The 13,180-nt window shown below is 35.5% G+C and overlaps 1 protein-coding gene across 1 annotated transcript in view; it reads left to right on the top strand.

The window, feature by feature from the left end:
- LOC148945452 (innexin unc-9-like) overlaps positions 1-13,180 on the top strand; it is a 329,914-nt gene that overhangs the window by 290,168 nt on the left and 26,566 nt on the right. Inside the window, exon 3 of the mRNA XM_089099048.1 lies at positions 8,257-8,444. Coding sequence (XP_088955174.1) covers positions 8,257-8,444 — 188 coding nt within the window. The remainder of the gene's footprint in view (positions 1-8,256; positions 8,445-13,180) is intronic.

Raw genomic sequence — 13,180 nt, 5'->3', positions numbered from 1 at the left:
TATAAAAACCTTATATGCCCCCAGCATAACTTAAAACCCTTGCTCTGAGGGCTCTGGGGGAGTGTCCTCCTCAAAAGCATATTTTCTATCTAGAAATCAACTACGCTGATCAAAATGGCTATTTCAAAATTTTGATTGGATGCGCTAGTATGACCCCCTTATTGAATACGGGGGGGGGGGGCACCACTGCTGCCACCTACAATTGAGTGCGTATGTGCCTAACAATATAGACAATGTATTGATCCACAAGAGGGGAACTAAATTTCTGAGAACTGGATTTGCATAATCAAGAGGAGAGAATTTCTGAGAAATTGATTTGCATAATCGAGGGGAATTATTGATACAAGAAAGGGGAATTTATTTGTTGTTTCTAAGGGGAATTATTAATTCAAGAAAGGGGAATTATTGATTTACAAAAGGGGAATTAGAAATGACATCACTTGTTTCCTAGGAATTATACGGGACTCTAAAGAGATAAATTGATATTCTATTTTTGAAATATGGCTTCTTCGATCTTTAGGTCAGAGGGATAAATTAATATTCTATCGAAACCATAATAATGTAGCTAAGAACATTTATGAGATGAAGAGATTAACGCGGGAAAGGGTTTCCTAGGAATTTCAAATGTGACAGCGCAGGGATGCCAAAACAAAAGGAACACGCAGAAATTACGTTTAGGGATTATTTGGGCGAAACTGTTTTGAGACATTTTAGAAGATCATTTGGGCGAAACAGTTTGAGACTTTTTAGAAGATGATTTTAGAAGATGATTTAGAAGATGATTTGAGGGTGAAACTCTGTGGTCGTTATAATACACAAGTTTCATTTGAACAATGTTGTGAGGTCCCCTACCCCAACAACCCCCCTATCCCAACCACAAAGGGCCGCCCTACACCAACCCCAAAGGGACCTATCCCTCCCGACCCCTCAAAGGGCCCCCGGGCCCCCAAGTGCCCCCGGGGCTCAACATTTTTTTAAAATACTTTTTGAATCAATTTGTTTGCATGTCTGGGTTGGTGTTTCCAAGTCCAAGAATTTGTCTTTGTTGGTTTGTATATCTAAAGTGCTTGTCTTTCTCTGTTTGCATGTCTGATTCTATTTGTTTTCATATCTGGGTTGGTGTTTGCAAGTCTAAGTATTTGTCTTTGTTGGTTTGTATATCTAAAGTGCCTGTCTTTCTCTGTTTGCAAGTCTGATTCTATTTGTTTACACTGTCTGAGTTGGTGTTTGCAAGTCCAAGTATTTGTCTTTGTTGGTTTGTATATCTAAAGTGCCTGTCTTTCTCTGTTTGTATGTCTAATTCTATTTATATTGACAACACTGCTTGATGGTACTTGTGTATTATAAAGAACACAGTCGAGTGGTAGAGCTATGTCATCTTGATGAGTCTATTACTTTCAGTTTTTTAGCGTTAAGTCACAAATTTCTATCTCTTTAGAGTCCCCGCTTTATATTCTAGCATTTATGACATGTTTCAAAGCTAACATTCCAAGAAAGTCTGGTCTGTGCAGACAAGCATGATCAATATATACAACGCCCCACATGCAATAGCAAATAAAACGGTATTTTAATTTCGACATAGAAATTACGTAAATTCAAACAAAAACACCTCTAGAAAGTCTACTCTGATGTCACATTGTTATCCCAGTATTAGAATCGGTGATTGACCTAGTTGGGAATATTGTAGCTGATCGGTATGACGGAGTGTTCGGCCTTGTAAACATGTCCGGGAATCCTATTGTTCTAAAAGACAGTAGTGGATGTCATGAGCGGAGAGGAAATATAGTGACGATGAATTTTATCGTTACGAAGACTATGGTGCTAGAACACTGGGATATTTTGCTTATGCAGTCAGAGAGTAAGGCAAGACTTATCAAATGTATCTTTGAATTGTGGAGCCATGTCTGTTTTTCTTAATTAAGATTTACCATTTACCTCTCTGGCGGATTCAGTGACAGAATGAAGGCGCTAAAACTGGTCCCATCCAAAATGACTTTAGATCCGAACCCGGACTACGAAGCTAACTTGTGCAGCACATATGAAAAAGCAGACACGTATGTTGCTCTCCATGTTGCCGAATGCTACAGAAATGGATGTTCCCAAGTAATTGTTGAAGCGAATGACACAGACATTGTTGTCATTTTATTGCAGATCTTTTGCGAAATATTCTTCTGCAGGTGTGACCCAGGCTATGAGCCCGAGCTCTACGTTCAGTTCCGTGACAAAGTCTTTCCGATCCGTAAAATTGTGAATAGAACATCGTGGGCAGTTGTAGAGTCAATAGGGCTGCTACATTGCATTAGTGGATGTGATACGGTGGGTCTTTTCTTCTGGAAGGGCAAAAAAACATTGGCTACATCTGCTGTTAAATCACAGCTCATTCAAGAAACTGCTGATCTTACACTGAAAGTGAGGAGTGATATCAAAAACATCATTATGTACGAGCCCGAAATCTTGCGTACCTGTTCGAAATTGACAAGGATTAGCGGGATTTTTTCGTATCTTTGGGGAAAACCTTTGGGATGTGCGGGAATTGTATTTTAACAGGCTTTACCTGTACCTTTACTAATTTAATTTCAACACAACTACCTTTATAAAGATTTTTAGTAGATAAAATAATAAACACTGTTTAATCGTGTTACTGGTTTAAGCTTTCAGATTCTGTCGAGTATGGTTCTTCCGTGTCCGTTTACTACCTTGCAAAGCTTCGTAGGTTCATTATAATCTGGAATTACAACTATATTTGCAAGAAAATCAGAGCTTATAGCAAATTAAATAGCATATAGCAACCAAAGTAGTAACACGAAGACAAAATCAATACTACTGTGGGACTCTGCAAAACTACCACTGGTACTACTAACAACTCACAGAAGCACCAAGCCGCCTGAGGCCAACACAGCTACGCACGCTCCTCTTCCATCCCAGTCTATTCAAAGCCTCACTTTTTACTCCCGACCATAAAGTTCCCATTTCCTTTAAATCTTTCCTTATTACGTCCTCCCACCCCAGACGAGGACGACCTGCTTTCCGTTTAGCCCTAGACGGTTGACCAAAGAGAATGATCTTTGGTAATCTGTCATCCTTCATCCGCACAAAGTGTCCTAGCCGCCTCAACCTTTCTTTCATTATAGCCCTAGAGAGCGGCATTGAACCACATTTTTCGTATAGCCTATTGTTTGAAATACGGTCAGTCAGCCGGGTACCCAGAACAATACTCAAGCAATTTCTCTTGAAAAGGTCTACCAAATCTTCATCCACTTTTCGGAGTGCCAATGCTTCAGAGCCATATTTGACCACTATCATCACTGTAGCTTCTAATATTCTAATCTTGGTTTGCAGACTTATCTTTCAGACTTTTTCTTAACTGTGAAAAAGCTCCCTGTGCCTTGGCTATTCTACTCTAAACATCTTCACTGTTCTCACCATCTTTACTAATAATGCTACCAAGGTAAGTGAAGCTGCCCACCTGATCGATCTTTTCATTACCCAACGTTACCTTTTCGTCTTCACTTATTCCTAGCCTTAGCGACTTAGTCTTCTTAACATTAATTTTCAAACCTATTCTAGCACCCTGAACTCGCAAAACCTCTAAAACTTCATTCATTTTGCTCACACTTTCATCTAGGATGCTTAAATCCTCAGCGTAATCTAAGTCCAGGAGACTTTCTCCTCCAAATTTGATTCTGTGGTCTCACATTGCCTTTCCTGTGCTCCTTAAGACAAAGTCCATCAAAATAATCCATATAAAGGGGGATAGAAGACAACACTGCTTAACTCCTGATTTAATACAAAACCAGCTGCTAACCTCACTTCCTACCTTAACCGCAGCAGTGTTATTCTCGTACATAGCACTAATCACTTTAATGTATGTGTCTGGTATACAATACCATTTATCAAAAAAACTTTTTAGGCCTACAATTAATAAATTAGCCTATAACAAACGAAGTTTAGATTGGGCTGAAAAGTAAAGTTCATGTTCGGATTTGGCGTTAAATTCTAGCATAAAAAATATGTCACATCATCATTTTGGAAAAATGTATTTTGCATATATTTTTTGGCCTATACTTTATCAAAAATTCTAGACGGCCTCACCGAACAGTTTAAGCTCTGAACTTTACGGCAATATGAAGTAAATACAAAAGGTAAATTCTGGAAAAAAATGGAAAACAACAAATAATTAGAAAGTTCCGATATACGTGGTTTAGTTGAAAATGAACCTTTGAATTTTGAGATTTTCGGGGAAAATTAATAAATATTAGCCTATTGCTCCTGGGCTATACAATATATCGGAAAAAATTTAACATATTCTATGAGAAGACCGTATTAGGAACAAAATGAGATGTCACGTCACTAAATCGGAGTAGTACAACCTTAGAAAAAAAATAAACAGTCTGTAAAAGTTTTATTGGCCTAAAAAGGGTGTTTTTTGCTTTTACAAGATCAAGCCGTGATCTCCAGTTTTGCCACTACCCATATTCGGATTCAACGTGGTCGATATTGTCACAAATTATTGTCAAACTGACTGTGTCTTTCTGATTACCTAGTTGTCACATTATAGTGGTCTGACCCCCGGACTAAAATAAACAAATAAACACGCATCAGTGATCTTGTCATCTAGCAAAAATAACGAAATTCTATATTTTTGTATGTAGGAGCTTGAAATTTCTATAACAGGGTTTCCTGGTACGCTGAATCTGAAGGTTTGATTCTTATTAAAATTTCTTTACTTTTAGGGGGCGTTTTCCCCCTATTTCGAAAATCAGGCAAATTTTCTCAGGCTCGCAACATCTGATGGGTAGAATTAAACTTAATGATTTCTATATATTTGAAATCAGCATAATAATTTGATAATTTTCATGTATCTATTGATTTAAAAATTTCAATTTTTAGAGTTTAGGTTACTATTGAGCCGAGTCGCTCCTTACTTACAGTTTGTTACCACGAACTGTTTTATTATTTCTGCACCGTGACGAGACTAGCTTATTTTTGTAGAGAGGCAGGACTTAGCTAATTTCTTCATCGTGTCAAATGGAACTTAGATCGTTTACGTGCTAAGTCAGGATCTAATTTTCAGGTTTTTTTTTAGCTTTAGTTTTCGTATCCCGTTACAAAAACTCTGTAACTACAACTTTGGTTATTTTTAGACCGAGTCACGAAACAAATCATTTTTGTACCCAGTGTTGATACAAATAGATTTTGTACCGAACCAGGACATAGATTGGTTTTGCATTGAATCTGGATTTAGCTCGTTTTTGCCCCGAGTTTTAGCTAAATCCTTTTTCTTAAAGGGATTGAAAATCCTTGCTCTGTTTTGGTTAAAAAGAAGTGCAACTTGCCTACCTTTACGGTAAAACGTTGATTAGTGGCAAGTTGTTGGGTTTCTTGCTTTTGGCCTTTTTGAACATTTTGAGTAAAACAGCTTTCTAAAAGTTTTTATCCGATGCCTTCAGGGGCATCACGCGATGGGAGCTGACAGACTTCGGATTACTTTTCCCCCTTATAAAGTTCTCTAGAACTTTCTATTTCCGTTCCAATGCCCCCTATTCCTAAATTTTAATAACTCTCTGTTCTATACAAAGTTGCCAGAGAAAAAAAGGAAAATAAAACAATGGAGAAACACTTCTCTTTACTAAGCCTACTCTACTTAAACTCTGAGAAACGTTGAATGTCAATATCAATAGAACTGTTAAAAACTTGCTGACACTTCTAGAAGTAGTACACGCAAAAACAATGTAAGTTACTGATACAAACGCAAGCTGAAATTAGAAAAAAAAGTCAATGAAAAGCTAAACCTAAACTCAAAATGCATAAATTAGCTCATTTAACGTATCAAACTCTTTACGACAGGAAACAGATCTAAATAGAAAAGTTAAAGCTAAGTCAAACAAAAAGAGTACAACGAGTAATTAAGCTGAATTTAAACTTAACCGAAATGACGAGGTTCAACTTTTTAGAAAGGCTAGGGCGTAACTTAAACTTAATGAAAATATAGTTTTTAGTGTATTTATTATTTAGCTTTTTTAAATCAAAATACTGCTCAAACTTTCTGGACATTTTTTTTAACTAATTACCGATATAGAATTAACAGTTATATTTGTAGTTTCCATTAGCATTTGCAATCTTTTAATTTTCATCCTTTTAAATGTAAATATCGATTTGTTCAACAAAATTTTCAGTTCAAAGTACATATTTAATTCAAAAAGAGATAGCAAACATTGGAATAAATTGTTAATTCTGTTTAAGTGTATCTCGTAATCTTTATAAATTATTTCATGTTCTTCCTTCTCTTATTTAGATTGTAATAACAAGGGGCCAAGTATCCGCCGAGTAATATTCTTGAAGAAGGAAAACCTCAAGGGAAACTGTCTCATTTTCTATTTCCTTAGTTACACATAACCTACACTAAAATCAATTCTTTTGAAGGATTTGGGTGTTTCGGGGATTTTTGTCTATTTACAGCGGAGCGTTCATAATTACCAATGGGAGCCATATTTTGGAATTTCATCTCCACATAAAAGTATATAATCCCATTTAGAAAGTCTTAGATATCAGACGTGATTTCAAAACGAGTTTTTTGTGCATTTTAAACCTGTTAAAAAGTATGCTTTTACATTTTATAAATACACACTATATATATAAAGTTTATATATATATATATATATATATATATATATATATATATATATATATATATATATATATATATATATATATATATATATATATATATATATATATATATATATATATATATATATATATATATATATATATATATATATATATATATATATATATATATATATATATATATATATATATATATATATATATATATATATATATATATATATATATATATATATATATATATATATATATATATATATATATATATGTATATATGTATATATATGTGTATATGTATATATATATATATATATATATATATATATATATATATATATATATATATATATATATATATATATATATATATATATATATATATATATGTTAGGGACTAGCAATGGGTCAAAATAAGTGTTCGTTTGCCACCTGAAATAAAACAGAGCACAAACGGTAATAGAGGATTAGGTGAATACGCTTATTACATACTCAGACATTCTAAGCAACAATGCATAAGTGCATACTTAGTGTATATACTTTGCATATATTTAGAGGCTTAGTCAATAACACTTAGTACACCAATATAATAAAAAAGTATTAAAAGGATTATAAAAAGAAAATCAGTAAGACATCAACCTGAACCCACACCTATAAAAACGAAATTGATACACTTCGAAAAACGTGAGAACTTTACTAAAATATTGTCCAAGTTCTATATTTGTTTAACCAATCTTAGGAAACTTTATTTACATTGATGATGCCAAAGTTTTTGTTTTATTTGGTTACCTCCATGCAACACCTTATCAAGGAGGTTATGCGGTTTGACCCCATCCCCAAAATTTTTGCCTGACTCGTAAAAACGTAACAAAATGGCATTGGAAATTTTTGAAGCGTTTTTTAAAGCTTTACTTGAAACCCCCACCCCCTACCCCCGAATAAAAATTCTAGACACACTTATGACTTCATAATTCACTTTATTTTGAAATAAATTTTTACTTTTAATTTTATTTTATTGTTTCGCAGATGATTGCTGTTAGATATTTATCCACAAAGTTCATTTAGGATTGATTTTAATCACTGGCTTTTTGAAGCCCTCATTCGAGCACACCTTCGTTCTGTTGAATAAGAGTTATGCAAAAAAAGATACGATATTCGGACTCCCTGTGTTACCCAGTTTTAGATAAAATTTAGAAACATAATCAAAAGGGCTGGGAAATATCTATAACAAACGAAGCTACCAAAGAAGAAAGACCTGCCTCCTCTACTGAGATAAACCCATAAATCTAGTCTTCTTGATATTTCAGAAGAAATTGCACAATATCAAAAATAATAGTCCCAAAGTAAAAAAGCCTCCCAGAAACTGCCATGGGCAAGATACTTAATATTTTAATTATGGAAGTAAATCCGTTCAGAATGATGGAACTCGCCGTGCAAGAGACACATCTGCTTTACAGAAATGCAGTTAAAAATAAAATGGTGGAATACAAACTAAAAAATAAAAAAATGTCTACATTTTGTCAAATAGTTGCTCATCATTGGGAAACCACCTCCTAGTTTTGCATCTACAATCATTTGAATACAAAATCAAACTTATCAAGTTGTGCTATGAAAATGTTTATTTTACAGGTTCCATGTGAAGTATCATTTGAGATCGCTTCAAATATGGTAAATAAATTTCTTACGGTTGACTGTTTTACAATTTTGAAACTGATGGAAAGCAATTTTGGGCCAACTGTAATAACAGCAGTGATTTCAAGGCTGTATGATATGCACAAGAAAATCAATAGAATGAAGCTTCATGATCAACAACAAAAGTATGCAATTGTTTTGTTTTTATTTAGAATACTAAGGGCTGAATAACATTTGCTGCATAATGCCTCCGGTCAAAAAAGCAAATAACTTAGCTCATTGATTTTTCACAGCTTCTTAACAGTCTCAGGGCACACAATAGTTTGTATAAGCCATAAATTTCTCAAGGTAGGTCGTATAAGCAAATCAATGTAATATTGAAGAATTATTTCCTTAGTTCTTAAGAAATATAAAGTCTACTACAAACCGTGCACGAGAGTAGTATTGATACTATTGATGCGACGAACACAAGAATATACAGTGCAGTTTGACAAACACATTACAAAAAGTGACCAATCCCTCTATATAATGGACCTATGAAGCGACCAAGCATGTTATATTTGGAACTAGGGACGAGATTGTGTAATGCAACCGGACAGGTTTCTGAGTCAACGCCCATTTTTTGGTTCATTCATAGATGTATAGGGAATTGCACAAGAATCTGTGTGTAGTTAACAACTAATGTTTTTGAAAAGAGTAATAACTTGTAGGTTCAATAGCCAGATTAAACTTCCGTTTGTTAAGAATGCGTCACGGGTAATTAAAGAATGAGGAATGGAATGTATCAACTATACAAAGAATATACACAGATATGTAATAGATTTGACGTCTACAAAAGACCTTGATACAAGGTGTTCAATAGCTTAATGGGATTTATATGAAAATGCTGGTTTCAGTCGTATGCAAAAATAATCATGTTTTTTATATCATTTTGCGTAAAAGCTAACTCAATTTGCGAAAAAAAGTATAGTATTTGCGAATTGGACTCTATGAAAGATCTTAATTGGTGATTGAATAATAGGGCTGGGAATGATCCTAATTGGTGATCGGATTGTATGAAGGTGGTAAAAAAGGGTTAAACTGATTAGCAGTTAAGGTAACCCCGAGGGGGTTGTTAACTCATAGCTTATTTATTATAAATTTGGAATAGCATCAATCTATAGGAATGGTTAACGATGATAAAATGGTCTTGTGAGTTGACCTATCTTTACTTCCCCGATGTGTTCTGTATAATACACAGTTACCGTTTGAACAGTGTTGTCAATATAAAATATTGGTCTAACGTTATAATATACTAATAAATTGATACTAACAGAGATGTAGATGTCAAGAAAAGAATTTTAATAATGAAATTCAGAAAAACCCTTTGAAATCCTTGCAAATCAAGTAGTGAGGTTTATATGAGTATGAACCGTCAGGGATCATAAGCACCAATAACCCTAACCACCAGGGACCTCAACCTCCAAAGGTTCTTCTTCCCCAACCTCCAAGGGACCACTCTCCCCAACTTTTTGGCCCCCCTCCCTCCATATTTTTTAATTTTTTTTTGAAGTTTTTTTTACTTTTTTTATTTTTTTTAACATAATATATTTTTTCAGTTTTTTTTACATCTCTTAGAATGACATGTAACACTTAAAACAAAAAAAAAACACATTTAATATTTTCTAAATTCAAAATGAGAATGATATAGAAATTTTAGTCGTGACTTTTACTATTTGAAAAATATTGTTTGTAGTAGCACTTTTTTTTGGACTAAATTTTTTTTTGACTTCAAAATTATTCTACTTTTTTTTACCTATCTTAAAATTACATTAAATATGCTTATGGCTCTAACAATTGTACTCTATGCTTGCTCAGAGACACGATGCGGCTTTCCCACTGGTACTCTATGGCTGGTTATCGACACTACCTAGTTTATTGCATGTATTAAATCAGTATTTTTTACACAGTGGAACGATAAACAAATAACTAATATCTATAAAAAAGTGAAGATGACACATTTTAAGAAAGTGTGTTCACATGATGGTGTTATTGTAGCATTGAATACTGAAAAGGAGAAGTATTTAAACTATGAAATAAGTACAAGTGGTAACACTATCGGAAACGTATTCATGCATGTCACGACAGTAAGGAATTAAATTTCTTTGGAGTAAAAAAAATTCAACTCTTATGATGGTGGATATGCGAGATTGAGATCTCCGGAGATGATTGCACTCAAAGAGAATGCCAACATAAAAGTAATAATTGAAGAAGAGGGGTATCTTCTTGCTAGTGCTTGTGGTACATGTTACCCAGTGTTAAGCCATATCGTCAGCTTTCGGGCATTAGCATGCAAATGAAAGCAAAGACTAAAAGAAAGGCCTAGTCTTTTACTAATATCATAAACCATATCTTTTCTACGTGCCAGAACTGTTACCTGTGTAAAAATAATAAGTCAAATAAAAATGGCATGTGCAGAAAATATCACTAAGGAATATAAAGATGAATCGATGAAAAAAAGTACCAGCAAACGTTACTACCATTAATCAAACAGTCAATGAACCAAATAATACCAAAGACGAAAAGCATATTGAGGCTGTCGATGATACACCTGTAAAATTTGTGTATAACTCAAAATGGAATAATGATTTTTCTACTGATTACGAACTAAGAAAAGAAAATAGCTATAGTATCAAGAGAGAGCAAGATGAACCATTATATGGAACAGATTCAAAATTTCCAAAGTTGTTCATTGATATTAATAATGTATAATAATGTATCTACCAAATATTTATATTAATATCATACATGTCATTATTTCATCAAAAATATGTTATCTATTACATTAATATATTTCCATTATTTCTATGGTACGCTAGCAGATTCATAGAGTTTTTATTAGAAACAAAAGCACTTACAAGAAAATAGATTTAGACAATCAAACCGACAAAGACAAGCACTGGGAGAAGCAAACATTCGCCCACACACACACACACACACAACTCACACACACACACACACACACACACACACACACACACACACACACACACACACACACACACACACACACACACACACACACACACACACACACACACACACACACACACACACACACACACACACACACACACACACACACACACACACACACACACACACACACACACACACACACACACACACACACACACACACACACACACACACACACACACACACACACACACACACACACACACACACACACACACACACACACACACACACACACACACACACACACACACACACACACACACACACACACACACACACACACACACACACACACACACACACACACACACACACACACACACACACACACACACACACACACACACACACACACACACACACACACACACACACACACACACACACACACACACACACACACACACACACACACACACACACACACACACACACACACACACACACACACACACACACACACACACACACACACACACACACACACACACACACACACACACACACACACACACACACACACACACACACACACACACACACACACACACACACACACACACACACACACACACACACACACACACACACACACACACACACACACACACACACACACACACACACACACACACACACACACACACACACACACACACACACACACACACACACACACACACACACACACACACACACACACACACACACACACACACACACACACACACACACACACACACACACACACACACACACACACACACACACACACACACACACACACACACACACACACACACACACACACACACACACACACACACACACACACACACACACACACACACACACACACACACACACACACACACACACACACACACACACAACACACACACACACACACACACACAAAACACACACACACACACCCAAAAACAAAAACACAAACACAAAAACATACACACACAAAAAAAAACAAACACACAAACACACACACACAGAAGCGCACAAAAACAAACAAAAACACAAAAACACAAACAGTCACACACACACACAAACACACACAAACACATACAAATACACACACACACACATAGGCAAAGAGCGTGAAAGAATAGATTCAGATGCAAAAACCGACAAAGACAGGCACTGGGACACGCAAACATCCGCGCACACACACACACACACACAGACACACACACACAAAAAAACAAACACACAAACACACACACACACACACAAACACACACACACACACACACACACAAACACACAAAGAAACACACACACAAACACACACATACACATACAAATACACACATACACACATAGGCAAAGAGCGTGAGATAATAGATTCAGATGCAAAAACCGACAAAGACAGGCACTGGGACACGCAAACATCCGCACACACAAACACACACACACAGACACACACACAACACACAAACACACACACACACACACACAGACACACACACACACACACACACACACACACACACACACACACACACACATATATACACACACACACACACACTGGCAAAGAGAGTGAGACTACAGATTCAGATGTACAAACCCACAAAGACAAACATTGGGAGAAGCAAACACCCACCCAAATACACAGGCAAAGAGAGGGAGAGAGACAAAAAACTCATGAAAATACATAGACTAAGACATACAAATCGACAAAGACAGGCATTGGGACAAGCAAACACCCGCCCAAGCACACACAAGCAAAGGAAGTGAGAGAGACAAAACGCATACAAATATCTATATTCAGATGTACAAACCCTCAAAGACAAGCACTGAGATAAGCAAACATCCACCCAGACACACAAGCTATGGAAGTGAGAGAGACAAATCACATACAAATACATAGATTAAGACATAC

The sequence above is a fragment of the Artemia sp. Qi Xiang Cuo genome, chromosome 13 (assembly GCF_049724085.1).
Source record: "Artemia sp. Qi Xiang Cuo chromosome 13, ASM4972408v1, whole genome shotgun sequence".
NCBI lineage: Eukaryota > Metazoa > Arthropoda > Branchiopoda > Anostraca > Artemiidae > Artemia > Artemia sp. Qi Xiang Cuo.
Note: the sequence above shows the minus strand (reverse complement) of the source record. Positions and strands in the feature narration are given on the sequence as shown.